At 35.0% G+C, this 25,027-nt stretch overlaps 1 protein-coding gene across 2 annotated transcripts in view; it reads left to right on the forward strand.

Moving 5' to 3' along the window:
• The window catches only part of LOC149786458 (diacylglycerol kinase zeta-like), a 198,863-nt gene that overhangs the window by 66,314 nt on the left and 107,522 nt on the right, over window positions 1–25,027 (forward strand). For both annotated transcript variants that reach the window (XM_089976907.1, XM_089976906.1), the window contains exon 5: window positions 11,214–11,270. In XM_089976907.1, the coding sequence (XP_089833033.1) occupies window positions 11,214–11,270 (57 nt within the window). The remainder of the gene's footprint in view (window positions 1–11,213; window positions 11,271–25,027) is intronic.

Consider the following 25,027-nt stretch of genomic DNA (forward strand, 5'->3'; position numbering starts at 1 on the left):
CTCTAAATGATATAAGGATACATGGATTTATTCCATAATTTAGGAAAACTCAGATCAGAAATACTGCATGAGTGAGACCCTCTGCATTGTAATGTGGTGACTGGTTGTACTATTTCAACTATGGATGCTGCAGTACTTCAAGGCCAGTTTTGATCCAGCTTGGAACATAGATATATGTCATCATGCTCATGGTCTTGTTCAATAATGATCATATCTTGGATGAGTTTGATAATGAATGAGCTCCATGGATATTAATCAAGCACCTGTTTGGCTATATGTTACTACTCTGGAGGCTGTATGTTTCATCTAGTGTTTAGCTCATCTGGTCATGGACCAGAAGAACTTGTGAGATGGTCTGTTGTCCAATGTCCATCATTTGATATCTATCATATATCCATCAGTTAGCACAAGTTTTTTTCTCACTACTCCCTCAAAACAATTTGGAGGATTACCGTGAAATTTGCACACCCATTCATCTGATGGTCTTGTTGGCCCTAACATGATGCTGCTTGGAAATCCAGTATGGCTGTCACAGTGGCCATCTTGAAAATCTTGTTATTGCTACTCCTTCTAAATGGAAGGCATATATACATTGTGTTTTCACTAAAAGACTAATTATGACTTCTGGGTGTTCTGTATGAAAATGGTGCTGATCTGATATTGAGTATGGCTGTGACAATTAATGGCCATAATGAGAATGTTGATATTGCAGCTCACTGCATGGGAATGTCAACATTGATTTTCACTTTAAGATCTATTATGATTTCTTCTTGGTCCTAAATAAAAATGGTGCTGATATGTTGTCCAATATAATTGCCACATTGGCTATTTTGAAAATCTTGTTATTGTTACTTCTCCTGAATAAAAAGTAATATTGCCATGGGATTTCCACCAGAAGACTTCTTATGGTGTTCCTAAATGAAAATGGTGCCACTTGCACAATCAGTATGGCTGAAACAGTGGACATCTTCAAAATCTTGTTATCACTACTCATCCTCAGTGGATGGTTGTATCAGCATGGAGGTTTTCACTGAAAGACTTCATATGCACATTGGTCGTCGATGAAAATGTTGCCCATCTGACTTCCTATCATGGCCACCACACTGACCATCCTGAAAATCTTTTTATTGCTACTTTTTTCTAAATGGCTGGTCACATTGATACTGTGCTTTCACCAAAGAGTTCTAATTATATCTGGTTGGTCCTAAATGGAAATAGTGCTAATCTGATATCCAGTATGACCATATTGAAAATTTTGTTATCATTACTATTCCAGAACTCTCATATAAACACCAGTTTCCAACAGAAGACTTCGTTCGATGTATTATTTGTCCTAAATGATATCTTGCTGGTCTGAATGAAAATGGTACCAGTCTGACATAAATATATGCATCACAGCAGCTAACTTGAAAATCTTGCAATTGCTGAAGAATATCAGATATAGTTTCAACACTTAGCAATTAAAAGGAAGAAATTGTCTTGAACTACTGGAAGGTTTTATTTTGGCCAGTGGAGCATCATTCTCCTTGAGGGACTCTTGTCATCAAACTTGGGATATAGGTTTTTATTATCAAGATCTTGGATGGATTCAGTAAGGGACGTATTAATGGCCATTCTTGCTACCTTACGAGAGGCTCTTTTCTGATCCAGTTTTTTTTGTTGCAGTTTTCTGCACCCAGTACTTGCTTATACCAATAAACTTTTTGGTGTGTTTGAAAAGAGCCAGATTAGCACATGTTAATAAAGACATGGTGCATCTTATTGGCTGATTCAGAGTGTGTTACTTGTCTGAAGGCCATATTTCTGAACCAGTTTTGATCATGGTCAGAATAGAGGCTTATGTTAATTAAGATTTCACAGAAGTTGGAAAACGTGAGAGATCTATGATTGGCTGAGCTTGTTACTTCTCGAGAGCATTATTTCTATTTTAATTTTTATCAAACTTTTAAAATAGGTTTGTATTATGAAGATCTTAGGTACAGTATGATTGAAATCACAGCATAATAGTGGATCAAAATTGCTCACATATTATTTGAAACTTACAGGTCATTGACGCCATTACGAAAAAAGGGTATATTTTCTTGAGGAAATTTTGCTCTCCATTCTACTAGTTTCACTTGCGATTTCAAGAGAACTTGACATGACAGTATATCTGCGTCAACATCATTTCACTCTTAATTTCATGAAAATATAATGCTGCAGCAGATCTGGGCCTCTGCTGTAGAAAATTCATGTAATAAATACTTATATACATTGTAAAACCTGCTCAGCAAGTGTATACTAATATATAGTCACGTCAGATCTGCGTTTGCAGTCGTTTATGTCTTGTACATAGGTAAGTGTGGTAGAACCTTGCTAACCAGTGGCTGTGTTATGATCATCATGTCCAACACTAATATATCCATATTTTCAGTCTTGGTTGCCGATTAATTGAAACTTTATCCCGTCTATAGGCTTTCTGTCTTGATAAAGGTGATAAATAACATTACTCCAAGAAGTGGAACAATAGTACATCAGATATAGAAACAGTCTTTCATGTGTGATGAAATATCTCTCCAATCCGATCTATAATTTCTGACAAGAAGTATGTGTTTGTTACTGATTGGCAACGCATGATAGCAGTTCTATGAACAGGATTTACAGTTACCTGATATTGCATAAACAAACTTCAGGATGATATATGGTAATTGATGGGAAGATTATTGATGAAATTAATCAATATGCCTATGGAATACTCTGTTACTGATGAATAAATGATAACCTATTAGAGGAAACTGACTGCTTTGTTATTCAATCATTGTCTTTTGTCATCTGTCAGGGGATCATCTTTCAAGGAGTTTAGTAACAGTTGACAATAATATTATGTGAGATACTGTAATTTCTTCTGTACTGTTAAATGGTATATACTCAAGAAGGTCTGTGTACTTAATTGGTCAGTTGGTCTTTTACACTTGTTCTCAAAATTACAGGGGGCCCTGAGTTACCGAATGGTCTAAAGCGCTCACTGTTACGGGTCACTGCCATCTCACCTCTGTCTGCGTGAGTTCGAGTCTCAGGCTTGGCTAACGTGGGTACGTGAGAGAGCCTGCCAGTAGCTTCTCGTGGGTCGGTGGTTCTTCCCAGGGTTTTCCAGGGTTCTTCCTCCACCAATTATATTGGCACCATGTATAGCCTGTCTTGTGCTGAGAAATGGTGTTAAACCATACAACAACTACAACTACAACAACTCAAAATTACAATGGAAAATGTATTATCTGAATTACCCATAATTCCATCATCCACTTGAAATTTGAAGTTATATATTCCCCAAATAAGAAGTTATATTCCCCCATGATATAGGTGAGGTGACAAAGAAACAATATTATGTCTCTGCGAGTTAGTCATTCAGTTAATGCCCATCTTTGTACACTTATATTTTCTATTTGATTTCAATCGGGTATCTTGTTACTGGTAAGCTTCATTCCAACACAGACTTTGTTGAGCGCATTTTGACTGTATTCATTTGCTATATTGGCCTGTGATCAACTTAAAATAGAGACAGTATTATGAGGTTGCCACCAACATGGATATAATGTGCCATGGCCATAAGGCTGAATTTGCCATAAGGGGTACCAACTCTAACCCACATAGAGATGAGAATCGGCAGTACCCAGTAAATGCATTTTATGCTTTAGACCACTCAGCCAATTGGGGCCCAACATGAAGCTGTTAATGATGTCAAAGGAGACAATTAATAATCAGATATGAATCTTGTAGTAATGAGAAGAGGTTACTAAGTGTACTTGCATGAAAAGGTTCTGCAGCTTGATAAATGTCCCATCTAGATGGATAGTTAAGTGATCACCTGCCTGGGTTATACATGTGCATTCCCCTTATTCATGGCTCGGTATAATGTATATGCACCTTTATTACATACTGCCTGTTACCCTATATAATTACTAATAATATTTTATGATTTCAGCCTGTAACTAAAACTGGCATGAATACAGTAGAAATAATTGTCTTCAAATATATGCTATTATTTCCAAAATGTTCATCTTATCAATCATTGACTAACCATTTCAAAATTTGGCAACAGATATCACACTAGATAACTTTCTTTGATTTGATTGTTTGGTTAGGCAGCATATATCACACTAGATGCCTTTCATATATTCAGTTGTTTGGTTTGGTTTGGCACTTTAAACGATTACTTTGTGATATCATGCAGAGGCAAGTAAAGTGTCTTGCCTAAGGACAAATCACAGCAGTAGCTGGTCAAGGCAGAGGTGATGGTGGCAATCCAAAACATATCCATCTAGTCATGAATCCAATGCCTTAATTGCTGAGCCATCACAGCTAACCCTTCAAATGATCTCAAACAATTACTATACTTTTCAGTCACTAAAGAAAGAAGTAAAAAGAACCATTCGTGAATAAAAAAAATTTCTTGGCCTTGAGAGTGCCATTTTTATTTCAACAGAGTTCAGTGACCTTCATTTAAGGTCAAATGTCACAGCATTTTCTTTTTTATTATAATGGCTTATAAACATTGGAATCGACTCTAATCAATTTTGGCATGTCCTTGCATGATCTGGTGAATGACTCCAGGTTAAATGTCAAAGGTCATGTCTTAGAGTGTTTTATTGTCGATAACTCTTGAACAGATTGATTCATGCAGAATCATGAGAGATTTGACAAAACTTTGTGCATTAGTTTACCTTAAAAATATCTATATTTCAGTATATAGCAGAAAAAAGCCAACAGGCTTTTCATGAACATCTATACAGTTCTTAGCCGAACAGATCTGCCTATTTGAGAGACCCATGTCTTTATTTCATCCAGATTTTATCTGAAGTTTTTATCACATCAGGACCTTGGACAATTTCATTGATGGGTAGATTTAGGCCATAGTGTGTGTGTCTGTCTGTGTGTGTGTGATATTTGGATTCTTAATGTAGCTTTAGCAATTTTTCAGTCATATTGCTATGATATCTGCAGTGTGGCAGTTCATAGTGGTCTAGCACTGGGGCATCATACCACAGACATGAAGCATCATGTCCCACCCAGCCACATTATTCTGACGTCAGGCTCACCCTAACGTTAACCTCTTAATGCTGAGCACCAAACGAGGCAGCTGCCTAAGTACTATATATATTTATAAATCTTTGGTACCATATGTTATGGAATATACACTTACATGCATACATGTAATGTCCAACTGCTTTTAGCTCGTCTCTCCAGCATATCAGTTCAGTACAAGTTCTGGCCATAAAATAGACCAACAAAGACAGACAGTTCTCTGGTTCTTGCACTTGTAAGATGATGCATCCAATCAACAATATATGTCAGCCATTGGTGGCAGCTTTGTGGTCACTAGCTCTAATCCACCTCTCCCAGACTGCAACCATTTTATTCATACAGATTCATGCAAGTAAAAGAGAATTTAGAATTAGATTCTTGCTAAAAGCATTAAATCTTCAATGATGTCATTTTGCATGGGTGTTGTTGGTTCTGGTTTTCATTGTATGTTTAACACATTGTTGACTATATCATGCAAAGGAAATAGGAGCCATGTCCTTTTCTCAAGGACATACTGATGAAGCCAATCTGGGCTGTCACCTGAGTAGATTTGTAACTCACGACTTGTGGATTATAAGTCAAACACACTACTGAGTTACTGTGAGTGTCAAAGCAATTATCGATTACAGTAATGTGTCACACAGCTGAAATGGAATGTATATATGAATGTATTTGGTTCAAAAGCATATCAAGGGCTTCAGTTGGCTGAGAGATCTAAGATGCTTGCCCTGATAGTTCACACACATCTCACCTCTGTCCACTTGAGTTTGAGCCTTAGCATGATCAACATGGGTATGTAAGCTTGTCATTTTAGCTTCCTGTGGGTCATTACTGTGGTTCTTCCTGAAATATACTAAGATATACTCCAGGCCACCATGTATTGCCTGTCATATTCTGAAAAATATTGTTAAACCCCACAAAACCAAGCTTACCAGCATATCAGCACAGTCTTTGATATATAGTGTATGGTAAGTTTAGACATGACCAAAAATGGCATTTAAAGAAAATGGTTAAGGTAGATATGGGTAAAAGTCCTTAAAATACAAAGAAAAGTGATGATTTGTAATATATTCGATTTCAAGTCAGAAATAAACCAGGCTTAAAAATTATTTTGTGTTGGAATGCCAAATTACGTCTCTGGTGACTACATAAATGCCAAAATATTTCCATTTACATTAAGTTTATTGTTGTATGTGCTTGTGTTTGACATATATATTTATATACCCTACTGTAAACAGCATAGATCCAAGTCAGACTCTGTAGTCATAATGATGTATCATGTTATGAACAGCATTAGCTTAATGTATCCTTCTATGAACAGCATTGAACAAGATCTGCTGTCATATTAATGGTTTATATTGTGAAAAACAACCACATTGGCGGTCATGTTAATGTATCCTTTTGCGCACAGCATAGAGTGAGATATGCTGTTGTTTTAATGTCGAATGTGAACAGTGTAGACCCAAAATTGTTTTATTAATGTGTTATTCAGTGAACAGAATAGAGTGAGATCTCTTGTCATATTACTGTATCTACAGCTGCACTGAAGGTTGACAATGTTCTGTTCATGGTTTTAAATGAAAATGGCAAAGTCAGTCTGCCAGACAACATTATTACATGCAGAGCTGACTCTGTGCTGTTTGGTTGAGGTTATCCTTTAGCCAGTATGCTAGCAAACAAGTGTCAGGACCTTTCCATAGATGTGGAATCTAATTGTCCTTTTCCAACCAATATTGGCAATTTTCTTACAGTACAGACTAATATTTAATTATAGTACGTGCAGAACAATAAGCCCAATTCTAAGCCTTATTGCTGATAGGTTTGGCTGTATATTGGTTATTGAGCAGCAAATGTATTATCAACAGAAGTGCTGCTGTCATTCTGATCTTTCCAGATGAAATGCCCTGTGAGCAATGCATTTCACTCACTTGGTTTTCTAAATGCAGATGCTACTATATTTTCAAATTATTTCTCCTTTGATCACGATCGTCTCAACCTATGAACATAATATCGCTTATTATCATTTACTGTGTTGTCAAAAATCTTGAATATGATGAATTTCCACATTGAAACTTTTAGGCAATGAAAGAAATCATCATCATTGGGCTGAATATCTTGTAATACTTGACAATTCACACGCATTTCATGGACACTCAATTCATTCAGTTAAAAGGGCCAGCACTTGATAATGCTATCCTCTGCTCGCTATTACCACAAGCTAACAAACTCTCACAGTTTGAAATCAGACTGTGATTTTGAGTTTAGTCAAATTCATTTGCAAAGTATTTGAGTTCTTACATAAAATTTTACCAAGATGATGATTCATTTAGTCGTTAAGTTGTCTGGTTAGTTCATAAAGGTTTAAGAAATACAATTTATGTCAAGGATTCAGTTCTTTCGACATTTAAAATTCTGAAGTTTTTCAAGTTTCTATTTTTTGGTCCTGTTTTTCTTTTGGGATCACAAAAATGTTGCCTACCATTTATTACATGACAAGTATACTTCTGGAAAATCAAGACATTTTTTATGCCTGCAGTGACAGTGAATGCATCACATTTTGGCATCATCTGTATGCCTGTCGTAAGGGTGAAGGAATCATGTTATGGCATCATCTATATGCCTGTCATAAGGGTGAAGGAATCATGTTATGGCATTGTATGTCTGTATGCCTGTCATTATGGTGAAGGAATCATGTTATGGCATTGTATGTCTATATGCCTGTCATTATGGTGAAAGAATCATGTTATGGCATTATCTGTATGTCTGTATGTCTGCAGTAAGGATGAAAGCATCATGGCATTTGTCTGTATTTTTGTCTGTATGCCTGTCATTTTAGAGGGTGAAAGCATCATGTCATGGCATTGTCTGTATGCCTGCATTAAGAGTGAAAGTTACATGTTAAGGCATTGTCCATATGTCTGTATGTCTGCAATAAGGGTGAAATCGTTATGTTGTGGCATTATCTATATGTCTCACATTATAAAGTGTGAAAGCATAATGTTATCACATTGTCTGTATGCCTGATATTATAAAGGGTGAAAGCATCATGGCATTGTCTGTATGTCTGTCATTACAAAGGGTGAAAGCATCATGTAATGGCATTGTCTGTATGCCTGATATTATAAAGGGTGAAAGCATCATGTTATGGCTTTGTCTGTATTCCTACATTATAAAGAGTGAAAGCATCATGTAATGGCATTGTCTATATGCCTGACATTATAAAGGGGGAAAGCATCATGTTATAGCATTGTCTGTATGCCTGACATTATAAAAGGTGAAAGCATCATGTTATGACATTGTATTCCTACATTATAAAGAGGGAACATCATGTAATGGCATTGTCTATATGCCTGACATTACAAAAGGTGAAAGCATCATGTTATAGCATTGTCTGTATGCCTAATATTATAAAGGGTGAAAGCATCATGTTATGGCATTCTCTGCATGCCTGTCATTATAAAGGGTGAAAGCATCATATTATAGCATTGTCTGTATACCTGTCATTATTAAGAGGGAAAGCATCATGTAATGGCATTATCTGTATATATATATATATATATATATATATATATATATGTATGCCTGTCATTATAAAGGGTGAAAGCATCCTGTAATGGCGATGTCTGTATATTTGTATGCCTGCCATAAGGGATAAAATATGGCATTGTCTGTATGTACCGGTATGTATGCTTACCAGTTTTGTTTCCTGCACAGTAATGTAAAGTCTTCACCACACACCTAGACCAAATTTTGTACATAGCTCGCACTTTGAGCTAGAAATAAATCAATGATTTACTCTCAAGTGGAAAAGTTCGAAGGTCAACATCACCATCAACCAGAGAAGAAAAACAGTTAATGAACAATATATAACTTTAGGTCCAGTCAATAATAACTCTTGCCAGACTTCTTGAATGGTTTGAACATCAAGCCAGAAAGAAACATAATGGTATTTCTTTACATCGAAAGGCCCCAGGTCAAGATCTCCATCACATAAGGGAATCACATAAGGGAATGTCAAAAGACTCCAGGTCAAGATCTCTATCACACAAGTGAAATAGTTTTATTGCAAATCACATACCAGCACCATACATAAGGTTGCTGTGTCAAAAGCACAAAAATCAGTGTCTCGATGACGAAATGGATTTAACAGGATTTCTACATGATAATTTTTTTCTTCACATTCTGCAATATATTCCGTGACCAAAATATTTTGCTGGTTTGACCCCCACCTTCCCACTCAAAGTTCTTTTATCACTTCTTCAAGCCCTTCTGCATGCCCAGCTTTGGATGGTTTCCTCTAATCTCCAATACATTATTCTTTAAAATTATAATTTTATCCTACATGGCAGATGTTCAGCTGGCAGTCTGGAGTCAGGTATGCTATAATGCAGCACCTGTGCCTGTAGATGTTGTACTGTCATAAACTAGGTCGATGTCCAATAGATACATTGGCTGCCATGTATAGCCATGTGTTGATAAATAGTGTAAAATCCACAATCTACCATCACCACAAACTAAATTCATGTACATAAAAATACAATTTTGTCTTTTATAACGACTAGGAAAAGAGCTGACTTCAGTTGCATACTAAATATAATTGTGTCATATAGTACCATTATATGATTAAGACGAAATTATCACATATACAGTATATACTTGCTTTAAGTCCAACTGCAAATGACATAGACCTATGTCTGCTGTTACATAATGTGCTGGTTAATCAGGATCTGTGTTGTTTGTTCTGCTAGTTACTATTAAAAAAATTGTATAGACTGTGATCTGCCATTGCATTATGCAATAGCAGATCTTGGTGTTTGCATTTGGACATGATTTATAAGTAAGTATATACAGTACATTATCTGGACCCATAAGGAGATTGGATTTTGTCTACATAATTAATTCTCCGTATGTCTGATAATTGCATGCACAAGAAATTGTGTGCCACTCATGATAATGTTAGTCTGCACAATCAGTAATTCTTGATAAACAGCATATAGATAATTCACACATTACTGTACTGGAAGAAATTTTTATCAATTATATATACTGAGGATCTCAAATGGCTAATGATTTAATATCAAATTTATGAAATGAATTTAAAAGTTTCCAGCTGGAAATTATTTAGCCAGTTTCATAAATTTAATATTAAATCATTACCTTTTTGAGATTCTGTTTATCACATAATTTTTATTTGAATGGAAAAAGATTAGAGAGAAGGAAGAATAAATAATTTAGTTTATTCTGGCTCAGATGCTACACCTTTCAGTTGTTGCATGTCAAAAATAGTCCAAGATATTTCAATACTGGGTCTCCGATGGAATTTCCAGTGTGATGTCACATAGTTGACTTGGGTTATGTTAGACCAGCCATAAAAACACTGATTTCAGTGAAAATGTTTATACCTAATATTTATTAATTCCATTACTATGGATGAAGGTATGTATATGGTAGAAAATGTAGTGTTCCACTTGTTAAATTTTCATGTGAAAAGGATGATCACTGAATGCAGAAATTGTGCCAAATCTGTGTTCAAAATATTGCCGTGTATAGTAATTCTGGATTTAATGTATTTGGGATCATATGTTTGCATTATATGATTTGGAACAATGGTTGGATAGTTTTATTTTGTCAGTGGGGAAACTGTCATTTACCCACTATTCTTCTCTAAACAGGTGAGTTTATTTACCCCTATAGGTTAACATTTAAATAGTTTTTGTTGTATGTTTGGTGCCCGTTACAGGTTTATACCTCTCCAGTCCTCTAAGCATTGACTGATACCCTTCATTTTATTTGTAATGGGTAAAATGGCAATATTCCGACAGACATGATCTTTTTTCCCAATGCTCCATGAGCAATTGATTCAAGAATCAAAGGCCACCAAAATGTTGATATTAATAATTTTTTTAAATTTCCAGAAGGCAGAGTAAGGAGCATGCCTAGCAGATCAGCAAAGAGATTACTGGACAAAAATGTCATGGGCTCAATTGGACCAATCAGATTTACATAAAGTGATATGTTAACATTTTGGCATATCAAAAATATTAAACTGGACACACTATATGTAAAATGTTAAACAACTAAATTAGAATAAAATGTGGTCTTAAAGGCTTATATTTTTCTTTCTAAACAGCTGGACATTATCTTTCTTGCAGAAAAATCTAAGATGCAAGCCTACATTCAGGGAAGCTGGAGTCCGAAATTATAGGGAGGTAAGTTGCATTTATTTTAATTTGAGGGGTGCAAGTAATTGTTTTTGTCTAATACTGACTTTGCTCCAGTGGGAAAATATTTTTGTCAGAATGCCAGTGTTTATAAAAACATTTCCAGTCAATTATTAATAAAACCTTCACCACATTTGAAATTCTTGATATCTTTGGTGAGATTTAATTTGACTGTTTGCTAGTATTGCCATTTTAAAGTGCATGAAATAATTTTATTTACATGTTATCACATGTTATGAATTTTATTCTGACATTTCATATGTTCAGTTGTATTTCTGAGAAAATATTTGATATTTATATATTCTATTTTTAGCCTTTTAATAGCGAAACCAATATGCTTTTTTTGTGAAACACTTAGATTTAATTATTGTAAGTCAAGAAACCCTAGACTAATAAACACAGAAGCTGAACTATGATTTAAATTCATGCAATCATCATGCAACTCTGTAGACCACAAATTAAAATTTCCATTAGTAACTGTAACTTTTAATAGTATTGAACGACTTTATTATGAGCAAAAGACTATGCAGTTTATATTGTGAAAGAATAATTATGAGACTGTAATAAAATGGGAAAAGTCAACAATATATAAAAGTTTAGGATATAGTATATATAGGTTGTGTTCTTACACTACTACATAGGCCTGCTAATTGAAATGGTTAACTGTTGTGTAAGACAGGTGTGTGTTATCATGCTGATATTAAGCCTCTTGTTATGTTATTTTTGTGGGTTTTGAATTATATTTTATAATTGTATAAACCGAGAAACTATATTTTATCGAGTACACACAATGAAAATGAACAAAATTGTGTATTGATTTTGTTGCAATAGAAGTGAGATCATTTTCTTTTATATTTGTTAAATAAAATGTGCAGCATACAAAATCTTGAGGTAAATCAATATATTCCCTAACATTAACTTCTTGGGTATGTTTGAATGAATGCCTGGAGTGTAACTTTGTTGACCTAAAAAAATCAGATTCCAGTGATAGAGTCTTGAACTCTAAGGTGTTGTTAACCAACATTTGGCACATGGACCTGCATTTATATTGTAGACCATTTATGGTGAAGGGTCTTAATCAGTGCAGTTTTCATCAGTGCAGATGCATTTAGGTTCTTGTTTCAATACACTCTCATGTTTTTGCCTACATTATACTTTACTAATTGTGAAAAACAAATGCAAATGGTTCATTTGGTTTCTAAGGACATAAAAGGCTGCAGTGGGGGCGTGGCATCACTAGTGTTCCTTGTCATCATGCCATTCATATATCTCTTGCCAAATTGAACCATATTTTTCCAAAAATATTTCTTGGATTTCTCCTATTACAATTTTAAGGGTCACAGGAGCTTCTCAGAGTCTTTTATTATCAGGTACTTTGCCTTTTTCTGAGAAGTCTTCTAATGAGAGTGTTCTTATTTAGGCAGTAGAGTGTGGCTTTGTTAATGTTCCTCTCCTTTGTGCAAATTTGACATCAGACTTAGTCTCAGGACCCATGACAGTCGGAACAGTGTCATCTTTACTCATTGAGGGTATTTATTACTAAGCAGTGACCTACCTCTACCTGGAGTTAAGGCTGTGGTTAATCCACTTGTAACTAACAAGCCTTGTTTGGATCAGAAAGTTGATCCTATTGAAAAAGAAATCCCTGTTTTATATGCAGCTTGTGCAGTTACTAGAGCTATGGCAAAGAAAGATCTTGAGAATGATGTTGATCAGGAAAGTTTTCCTTTAGCTGACACATGTGTTGTTCAGGCTTTTGATGAGGTCACTTTTACTCCATGTTTGGATCAATCAGAAGGTATTGATCACAGTGATCCTCCTTTAATGACTCATTCTCTTTATTCTAATCAGGGTGATAAATGGCAATTACTTGTCGTTGAACAGGAAAAAGATCCTGAGATCTGTTTGTTTCAGAGGGCTATTAGTAAAACTGAAGCTACAGAAGTACCAGTTGTTATTTTATTAAAAATGGAATCCTTATGAGAAAATGGAAACCACCTGAGGTACCTGCTGGTGATGAGTGGTCAGTGAACTATAGCTGGTCATTTATTGATCAGCAAAACTTTACAGAAGATTTTGAATCACTTTTATTGGCCAAAAATTAAAGATGATGTTTGTAAATACTGCAGATCTTGTCACACTTGTCAAATGCTAAGAAAACCCAATCAGAAGATACCTAAGGTTAATCTACAACCTGTTCCTGCATATGACAAACCGTTAGCAGAAAAATGGTTGATGGTGTCGATCCCTTACCTAAGACCAAGTCAGGCACCAATAATCATTGACCATAATGTTGTTGTTGTGGGGTTTAATGCCATTTTTCAGCACACGATAGGCTATGCATGGCAGCTAGTAGTAATTATGGAGGAAGAACCCAGGTAAACCCTGGGATGAACCACCGACCCACGAGAAGCTACTGGCAAGCTTTCTCATGTACCCACATTGGCCAAATCCTAGACTCGAACCCACGCATACAGAGGTGAGATGGAAGTGATCTGTAACAGAGAGCGCTTTGGACCACTTGGCCAGTTTTGGCCCCTTGATCATAATGTGTGTGTTCACAAAATTCTCAGAGGCAATTCCTTTGAGGATTATTATAACTAAAACAATAGGAAAAGCTTTAATAAAGTTTTTAAATTCAATTTGGCCTTCCCAGAAATGTTCAGTTTGATCAAGGGTCAAATTTTATGTCTGGAATTTTCCAACAAGTTATGCATGAATTAGGCATCTGGCAATTCAAGTCAAAAGTGAAATTAAGGTATGACTGAACTGCAGCAGAGAGATTTTTTGGGTCTGGTGATAGGGTTCTGTCTCTCTTGCACATTCATCAAAGTTTTCTTCAGATTAGGTACTATGATCCTTACAAAGTCAGACAGAAAATAAGTGAGTTAAATTTAGTAATCCTGGGATGTAAAAATATTAAAGGAGTACCAGTATGTTGACAGAGATAGCCAGGTTAATCATGCAATCAGCTTAGTTGTACTTGTCCCACACGTTGAGGATTTAAGTGATGGAATGCAATCATACTGTATTGACTTTGTAGTAACCAATCTTCAGAATTCAGAAATTTTGAATGATCTAGACCAGAAACTTTCACATCTGCAGCAACAAGATAAGAATGAACTAAAACAGCTGTTACCTGAATATGAGCAGTTATTTCTATATGTTGCTACACAAATAAAATTAACATGGCGTTGAAATTGTAGATTCTTCACCTGTGAAGCAGCATCTGTATCAGATGAACCCTCTCAAACAGTAATGTTTGAAAAAAGAAATTCAGTATTTGCTGGAGAATGATTTCATTGAACTGAGTAAAAGTGATTGGAGTTCACCAATGATGTATACTATTACCAAAACTAGAGAATACTTTCCGCATGTGCATAGACTGTTGAAAGGTAAGCAGTGTGACCAAAACAGATTCATTTCCAGTGTGAAGAATCGATAACTGCATTGACGAAATTGGAAATGCAGAATATAAATTTGACCTTTTGAAAAGTTTATGGTGAATTCCACTGATGGAAAAGGGCAAAGGAAATTTAAGCATTTGTGACTCCAGATGGACTTTATCAATATAAAGAGATGCAGTTTGGGATGAAACGTTCACCTTGTACTTTTCAGCATTTAATGAACATGATTACATCTGGTCTAGATAATTGGGATGTCATCATTTACAATAACACATGGAAAGATCACCTAGCAACAATTTGGAAATTCTTTGACCGACGCACAGATGCAACTTTGACAATTTATCCAAAAGTGAGTTTTGCTGTGCTTGTGTTACATTTCTAGGACTATCGTAGGACATGGACAAGTTAAACTTATAGATGCTAAGGTCAAGGCTATCTCTGAATTCCCTGTGCCCCTCAGTGAAAAATAACTGATATGATTTTTGGGTGTGGCTGTATACTGTTGGAAATATTTTCTAATTTTTCCATAATTGCTGAACCTCTGACAAATAAAGTGCCTTGCCCAGGAGCACACCATGGTAGTTGACCCATGCTGGTCCAATGATAGGACTTGATAAGAAAAAAAAAAGGATGATTTTACAAAATATACAAAGCAACAAATAATGCATACCATTAAGAGTATACTTTTATTAAAAAATATTATTGTTAGAGCTATGAAACAAATAACTGAATATTTGAATGAGAATCAAATATTTCTTTATTCACCAAAGCAAGTTTGGCAGCATTTTATAAACAAAACGGTGCAAAATGTCAAATATGCAGTGTTGAATTAGTTTACAAATGAACAACTTTAAACCTGCTAAATGATCAAAAATTCAAACTTTACTCATAAAATAATAATAATTTTAAGATTTTGTTTGGTCATATTACTTGCAGCAATTCATTGCGAAGCGATTCATTGATATATTGATACATCATTACTTTTGCCATAATGATACACATATCAACACAAGTGGTAAAGAATCAATACAGAATGAGACTTAGCCTAATAATAATAATAATAATAATAATAATAATAATAATAATAAATAATGACTTTATTTAAGAGGGTAACATAATTAGTTAAGCCTATCTTGTACTGAAAAATTGTGTTAAACCCTACAACTACAACAACAACAACAACAACCTTGAGGCTCTCATACAAAGGATTTTTTTGTTTATCGCTGCATCTCTGAAGCCACTGGATATATTGGGTTCGGAAGAAGGAAATAGAGTGAGCATTTATAATCTCAACTGGAATTCTATTCCAGATCAATGTTCAGACCACTCTGGTGGCCTAGTGGTTAGAGCATCTGCCTTGGATGCAAGAGGTTGTGGGTTCAATCCCCAACCAAGTCATACCAAAGACTTACAAAATTGGTACTAACAGCTGCCTTGCTTAGCGCTCAGCATTAAGAAGTTAGTATTAGGACTGGTTGGCCTGGTGTCAGGATAATGTTACTGGGTGGGAAATCATGCTACATGTCTGCAGCATGATACCCCAGTGCTAGGCATCACTATAAACTGCCACACTGCAGACATCATAGTGATATGACTGAAAACTTGTTAAAGCTACATTAATAACTGAAATCACACACACACACACACACACAAGAGCAAAGTTCCAGAGTATTGGAAACTTTTCTTAAATAATTCCTTATTTGGTTTGGGAATTTTATACTGTTTGGTAGACATAGATCACAGGTGGGAAGTATTGCCAGGTAGCCTATACTGGAATAGTGATTGTAAATATTCAGGAGCACAATTATTGGATATCCTGTACATTAATTTGTCTTTTCTCAAATGGATTCAGTCTTTTACAGGTAATATTTTTAACTTACCAGCCAAAGTTGCCTTGCTTTCTTTCTGGATTGATATATTAGCCCAAATGCTCTTTTTTGAAGACGTGCCAGCTTTGCTTGTTTTTGTCATTTGAATTACCCTATACTGTATTACAGTAGCCTAAATTGGGTTGTATGTAACTGTTATAAAATAGTTTTCTTTGCCTTTCAGGGAGAAAATATCTTGTCCTACTGAGAAGCCATAAACTTGAGTTGACTTTTTTTTACTGATATGCGTGAATTGTTCAGTTCATGATAGGTTATTATCTACCAAAACACCAAGTAGTCTATCATGACAGACCATTTGCATGTTCAGTCCATGGTAGGTTATTATCTACCAAAACACCAAGTATTCTGTCGTGACAGACCATTTGCATGTTCAGTCCATGATAGGTTATTATCTACCAAAACACCAAGTATTCTGTCGTGACACTGACCATTTGCATGTTCAGTCCATGATAGGTTATTATCTATCAAAACACCAAGTAGTCTACCATGATTTTGCAAATTTGTATGCTTCCATATCAGACATAGTTCATCACTATCAAGATTTGTCTATTTTCCACAAGATAATAGTTATTTGAAATATTGAAGCACAAGTTTCTGCGGCATGATGTCCCAGTGTGATATGACTGAAAATCCTAATCACACACACACACACACACACACACACACACACCTTTTTTGCCATGTTGAGATGAGTAATATTTTAGTTTTACCAGTAATTACCACCATGTCATTGCATGTGAACCAGTTTTCCAGTTTGTTTAGGGCATTCTGTAAAGAAATTTAGAGTTCATGCTTTGTGTTTTGGATGTCTGACAATGTTGTGTCATATGCGTAGAGATCTGTAGATGATACTGAGTCCCTTAGTAATAGTGGTAGGTTATTAATAAATAAAATAAATAGTAATGGACCTAAAATTGAGCCTTATGGTACTCCATATCTATTTGTTCCAGGTTCAGACAGAACATTATTTATAGAAACATATGGCTTGTGTTAATGTACCAAATGTTGGTCTTATTGACAGCAATCCTACTTTTTTGACAAGAAAGGTGAAATGCAAGAAAAATAAGAAAAATACACACAAAACTATCACTTACAGATCTTTCCAAAATTGTAATGAAGAACAATTTCTCAATGTCCTATATAAAGTTCCATGGAATATGATCCAGAATTTGGATGGCATAGATGAAGCTCTGAGGGTGTGGACTGACTTATTCATGGATGTAGTCTCTAAGCATGCACCACTGAAAGTACATCGAGTAAAGACTGAAATTCAACAACCTAATTGGCTTACTACTGAAATCCTAGATGCTATGAAAACATGAGACCAGTTTAAGGCTATGGGAAACCATGCACAATATAAAGTATGGAGAAATAAAATAAACAAGTATGATTAAAAAAAGCTAAAATAACTTACAAATCATTGCTTGAAAACAAAAAGAGCAACACAAACTCCATTTGGAAAGTCTTCAATGAACTCACATGAGGAACACACAAAGATCAGACAAATAAAATTTACTCACTTCTTGTCAATGACAACGTATTTGCTGATGACACTTACATTGCAAATGTTTTCAATGCTTTTTTCACCAACATTACCACAAAGTTAAAAAGCCAGTGATAGAAATCAACTTTAATGAACTAAAAAAGTTCTGCAGCAGCAAAATCCCCAAGGATGTGTGTTTCTCTATCCCACCAGTATCAAAAAACTTTGTTAAAAAATGTCTCAATGAACTTGATACCAAGAAAGCTACAGGACTTGATCTGATTGGTCCACAACTCACACAAAAATTTCAGATACATTTTTAATATGTAACAAAAAACATGTAAACTGACAAGCAATATTCTTTTTTTTTTACTCTTAGCAACACTTTTTGTATGTTTTGTAATTTTTCTTTGAAACTTTTTCGAGAGATATTGGGGCAGTTGTGTTCAATCAACTGTTGAAGCATATTTCATCACCAAGGGGCTGTCTTTCCACTGGGATTTCTGCTGACTTGACATGACCAATCTTTTTTCCAGAGACTGACCTGTCAGATAACTCTTTTGTGAAGATGTTGAGGGTCTATAATTGAATCAAATCCCGCCCATTGTCACTACTGAATGTCTCCATCTGCAACTTAAGCTGTTCCATCTGATTACTGTTTGGATCGTTAACACTGATGCAGCAGTCACTGTTTAATGTCTCTTCCATCTTGGCCATAAAATCCTCCAGTTTTCAAATTTTCTTCCTCAGTCTACAGACTTCATCCTCAAAAAATATTTTTACTTTTCTGCTGTCTGATCTGAAAGAAAGATAAAGGTAGTTAATTACAGTTACTTCTGATCGACATTGGCTTCAGCTTTTAGCACATTATTTTTGTACCCCACGTTATTTACTGGAATAATTATGATCCAACTCAAAATTATTTAATCCCTTACACTTAATACACAACTTACTGAGCATTTTATATTATTGGGAGAATTTTGTCACTAGTTGTATTTTAACTGAAGCTGACTAGCCATAGGTATAGTCACAGGAGTTGGATGTTTTAATCAATAAAATATGACATTTTTTTTACATCGTTACACTAAATAATCTTATCTGTATATGTGTGTGTGTGTGTGTGTGTATATATATATATATATATATATATATATATATATATATATATATATATATATATATATATATATATAAAGAGGAGGGGAGAGAGTACAGATAACAGTTATTTCATGTTTTCAAAAAATTTCACCATTTTCTATTGATAAAATCAAACTTGTTTGCACCTGTATTGTGTACAATTTGACACATTAACTATTTTAGTTGTTTTTTTTCTTCTTTTAAATTACCAAATTATCAGATCATAGAAATAGTGATGTCATGAAAAAGAAAACAATATCGAACATCTCAGTTCCTATCGTAGATGCAGTGTGACCACGTGTGGTAAAGAGATCAGATGGGGGGGATATGTATAATAATGTTTAGTGATTTTCAAAAATTCGAAGAGCAAGTTTAAATTGGTCTGAACAAAATCATATATTAGTTTGGTTAAAACTAACATGATGACATATAAAAACCAATAAAATATCCATAAAATTTCCATTCAAATAATCATGAATGACCAAGAAAGAGATACTCACCATAATTTTGATGATCCTTGTTGGGTACACTTTTCCATCTAATTTTGCTCTCACCAAATCATTTCCTTCATATTCTTCATAATCACTTCTATTCATTTCTACTTACTTAGGCGCCCCGAGTGGTCTAAAGCGCTCTCCGTCACGGATCACTGCAATCTCACCTCTGTCTGCATGGGTTCGAGTCTTGGGCTCTGCCAGTGTGGATATGTGAGAAAGCTTGCTGGTAGCTTCTTGTGGGTCGGTTAGGTTCTTTCCGGGCTTTTCCCAGGTTCTTCCTCCACCATTAATACTGTCCACCATGTATAGCCTATCTTGTGCTGAAAAATGGCGTTAAACCCAACAGCAACAACAACATCTACTTACTTTTAAAAAGCGATATTGAAAATATTCTCATCTGTCCATTCCACGTGAATCCATGTTTTTAGTTCCAGGGTTTTACTTGTTGCAGAACTGTTTGCATGCTCTTTCGTTTGTGGGGAAAAGGAGGCTCAGCTTCTGAAATCTTGTACTTACGTACTTATATTAGCCAGTCATACCACATCTTCTTTCACAATCATCTGATCAGGATAATCATTGTCTACATATTTCGGTTTTTATGGCAAATTGGCACCCAGTGACTAAGTCAATAAAGTCTGCAGTTTATGACAGTAATGGACAAAAATGTTAAAATAAAGTCATTGAAAGCTTTTATAGCAAATACATTTAGTTCATGCTGGCCAGAAAATATTTTCCCATATTAATCCAGAACGACTCAGGTTAAGTACACAAGTATTGAATAAAAGATCTCTATGAACATTTATACAGTATCATATCATTTAATTAAAGAAAAAATATTCACCTTTATTTAAATTTCACTAATATTGTGAGAAGTTTGTATGATGAATTTTCATGAACATTTTATGAATATAATGATATTGAAATGTCATATACATTTTTAAGAAATATCTTGGTGGTGCATCAAAGTCCTTGAATTGTTCATGAACCAAGTTCATGACATTTCAGGAACTTTAACGATATTATAATAGTTCATAAAAGTTAATCATTCATCAAAATTCTAGAAATGTTCATGAACTTAGTTGAGGAACTTTTATAAATATGTGTTCATGAACTCAAATAATGAACTGATCATGAACATTTCAAGAATGTTCATAAACATTCATGAATTTGTTTTTGTAGATGTGTCAGATTCATATCTTTAATCCTTGCTGTTAATTGTTCCATATTTGGTCAATTTGTTTCCTCAATTCCATTGTTTCATTATTAGGGCTGAAGTCATATATCAACTCTAGTCTAGTCTGGGGAACAGAAAATATCAAAGTAATGTGTTTTTCCAGACAGAGAGTTATATAATTATGTACAAAGCCAGTATTATTGATTTCACTTGTTCTATGTATGGTATATTGATTACAAATGCACTTTAGAAACTGTTTAACTTCCCAATGAGAAATGCATAAGTTCTATTTTCAAATAAAAAAAGTCCTAGAATTTGTAACAGGATTCAGCTTTATACCTCTCAGCCATTTGTCATGACTGTAGTCGGATTTTAAATGAGGTTCCATGGCAATACACTGCTGTGTATTTGAATGCATTATTAATGAAATTTAAAAGTAAAATGATTCTGTTGAATAGAATGTATGATCTGATTAGCAGAATGGATGGGCAAATATGATGGCCTTTCATCATCCAGAGTGTGGCACATAGACTGTCCATTAGCACAAATTTGTTATCAATACTCCTTCTTAGCTGTTGGGAAGAGTGCTACAAAGCTTTACAAACTCATTTATCACATGATCTTGTTGGCCCTGAATTAAATGGTGTCCCTGGGCAGCCATCATTAAAATTTTATTTCTACTAATCCACATTGGATAGCCAAGTTGATACAAGGTTTTCACTTAAAGACTTTTTATGATTTCCATTTGTTCCGAAATTCGAAAAGGTGCCCCCTGGACATCCAGTGTGGCTGCCACTGTTGTTATAATAAAAATCTTGTTATCACTACAGGCACTTATTCTGAATGGATATCAATATCAACATTGGGTTTAAAAGACTCGTCTCTACTCGGTACTAAATAAAAGTGATACTGATCTAGCTGACCTCCAACATTGCCACTACATTGTCCTCACTGCTGACTTAATGTTTTATAAAATATTTTCTAACCCAGTTTGTTTGTGGATATATCTGAAGAACACCATGAAAGAATCACTTTAGTAACTTTGGATTTTTTGCCGCAAAAATATTACTTGTTTATCACATACCAGTAGTATAGTTTTCTTGCAGTATGTGCAGTTTCATATTTTTAATATCACAATGTGTTACGTATCACTTTATGTGATTCTGATTGGTCCAAATAAACCCATGAAATTGTTGTGCAGTATTCTCTTTAATGAATAGCTGCAGTTTAATGGAAAATTCTTTTAACCTCACTAGCTGGAATTTTTTGTTTTCAATGAACATTTTGGCGGCTGTTTTTCCACTCGACTCACGAAAGGGAATTAAGGGAAATAGTTTTATCTGTTTGAATATGGCCAGTTAACCCCCACTGGTTTATGTAATGAATAACAATATAATTATATGAAAATACCATAAAACCCCAAGACAAGAATGACATCAAGAAATAAAACTAAGGGAAATTCATTTGTTAGTGACTGTATTGGGTGGGGGTTAAGGCGGGGCAGTACATCTGTAGCATGGAATCCACCCTATATACAAGCATGGTTTAAATATTAACTTACAGAAACAAATAAACTCACCTCAGTTCATGGAGGAATGGAGGCATAAATAATAATAATAATAATGAGGACTTTGTATAGCACCTAATCTTTAGAAGCTGTAAGCGCTTTACAACATTAGACGACACCTATAACATAAATTTTAAAAAAACGTATATAATGATATGATTACAAAAAAACAAACACCATGAAATTAGAAAACATAAAAAAACATGCTGAAATATTTAAGGTAGAAAACATTATTAGGTCTCCCAACTGACAGAACTTATCATCCATCCACAGCATATTTAAGTGGTAAATATCCGATGCAAATTCAGCTCAAAAGGAATTTGTTTATGTCTTCTGTACAGTATACTGTTCCAAATCAGATACTGCAAATACATTACAATGAGTATGCCATTTATCCTCTATTCACATAAATATCAGAACAATGTAATGTTTAGTTGTGAAAGTGACATTTTAGGGTGAACATGGACTCAAGCTGGTACTGTGTACTATATCAAACAATGTGACATCACTCAATGGACATTCTGTGTTGAAAAATGATTCTGTTCTTTATCAAACGTTCTGTTTCTTCGGGTGGATGCCTTTTCTTTGATTTAGTTTGTAAAAAAAAAGTATAATCTTGTTTTACTACCTCAACTAATTTGTATGCATAACAAATGAAAGCTGCAGCGTCTGTCAGAAATGAATGAAACTATTCATTATTCTTTCTATTTAAATAATTGCCACAGAAATAAAACCTATTTGATAAAAAACGCTCCGGTGGCCTAGTGGTTAGAGCGTCTGCCTCAGATGCAGGAGGTTGTGGGTTTGATCTCCGTTCGAGTCATACCAGAGACGTACAAAAATGGTACTAACAGCTGCCTCACTGGGCGTTCAGCATTAAGAGGTTAGTGTTACAACTGGTTGGCCTGGTGTCAGGATAATGTGACTGGGTGGGACATCATACTACAAGACTGCAACATGACACCCCAGTACTAGACATTACTGTTATCTGCCACATTACAGACATTGTAGCGATATGACTGAAAAATAGTTAAAGCTTCATTAAAAATCCAAAATCACATCACATCACATCACATATTTGATAAAAAGAATCTGAAAAGGGTAATGATTTAGTATTAAATTCATGAAACTCATTGAATAATGCCCAGCTTTTGCTTGCTAAGGCTCACAAAGCTTTACTTAATTCAGCTCGTTTCATAAATTCAGTATTAAATTATGACCCATATGAGATCCTCTGTATATTAAACCAAACTTAGCATGTGGTTATATTCAGTGCCTTGTGGTAGGTGAACTGCTTCATGCACATGAAAATGTGCCTTTTAAAGACCCACATCGAGCATTTTCTTTTAAATATATGCTGTTTTACAGGATTTTATTTTTGAAATGATACATGCACCAAATATGATATAGCTGTGTTTGCAGATATATCCAAACCAGGTATAATAGTGCAGTTAAAATTAGTTGTTTACACATTTGGAATAATTAACTGTATTCCTCTGACTCCTGACTGCTCCGTTGGCCTAGGTGGTTAGAATATCCGCTTCTGATGCAGGAGGTCACAGGTTTGATCTGGTCGAGTCATACCAAAATGGTACTAACTGCTTCCCTTGGCGCTCAGCATTAAGAGGTTATTGTGTAGCAATGGTTTGCCTGGTGTCAGGATAATGTTACTGGGTGAGACATGATGCTGCATGTCTGCAGCATGATGCTCAAGTACTAGACATCACAATAAACTGTTGCAATGCAGACATTGTAGCTATATGACTGAAAATTGTTAAACTTACATTAAATCCAAATCACACACTTGCACACACATCTACTTTAAAGAGCTAACCAATACCTGAGCTTGATATGGTACTGTTTTTTGGCATCCATGTTATGTATTCAACCAAGAAGTTATGTACAGTCAATCCTGCCAGTAACAGACACTGATCGGTAAAGGCCAATCTGATCTTTGTACACAAGTGACCTAAATGCAAAGTCACCATTCAGACTTGGTTCAAGTCAATGATTCTGCCTGTGCTGGTATTTTGGGTGGTTTGGATTCTGATCTCATCAGCTCACAAACACTGCAATTTATTGCTGGCAGATTTGTATGCAAGTGTACTCATATAGACCATTTGTGGAAGGGACACAATTACGTTTATTGGACATCACATGCCAATTTAAGTATATCTCGTGGCGGGAGATACGATTGCCGTCGTCATGTAAAATGGAAAAGAAATTCCAAAAATCATGTCAAGTTGAGATAGCAACAAGCCACTGACCTGTATAGGGTTTGGAACTAGAGTTCGTGCAACTGTACTAGTGGTAAATAAAGTCTATGCGTACTTTACAAACTTTTCAGTTGAACATAATGTTTATCAGCAATGCATCAAGCTTTTAATTACATTTTCCAGCTTTACAAAAGTAGTTAATGATATTTTGTTGCACCTTACTGAAAACTGGCCAATTTTACGGAAAAAATCAACTGCGTTACTGAAACGAACTCGTCAGGGTTGGCAGGTCTGGTACAGCATATTTCTGTATCAAGTCTGATGTTAGACAACTTGTAAATCCACGTGGCAAAACACAACCACATCAGAGTCCTA

Source organism: Sinohyriopsis cumingii, chromosome 12 (assembly GCF_028554795.1).
Source record: "Sinohyriopsis cumingii isolate HCF-2022 chromosome 12, ASM2855479v2, whole genome shotgun sequence".
Classification (NCBI taxonomy): Eukaryota; Metazoa; Mollusca; class Bivalvia; order Unionida; family Unionidae; genus Sinohyriopsis; species Sinohyriopsis cumingii.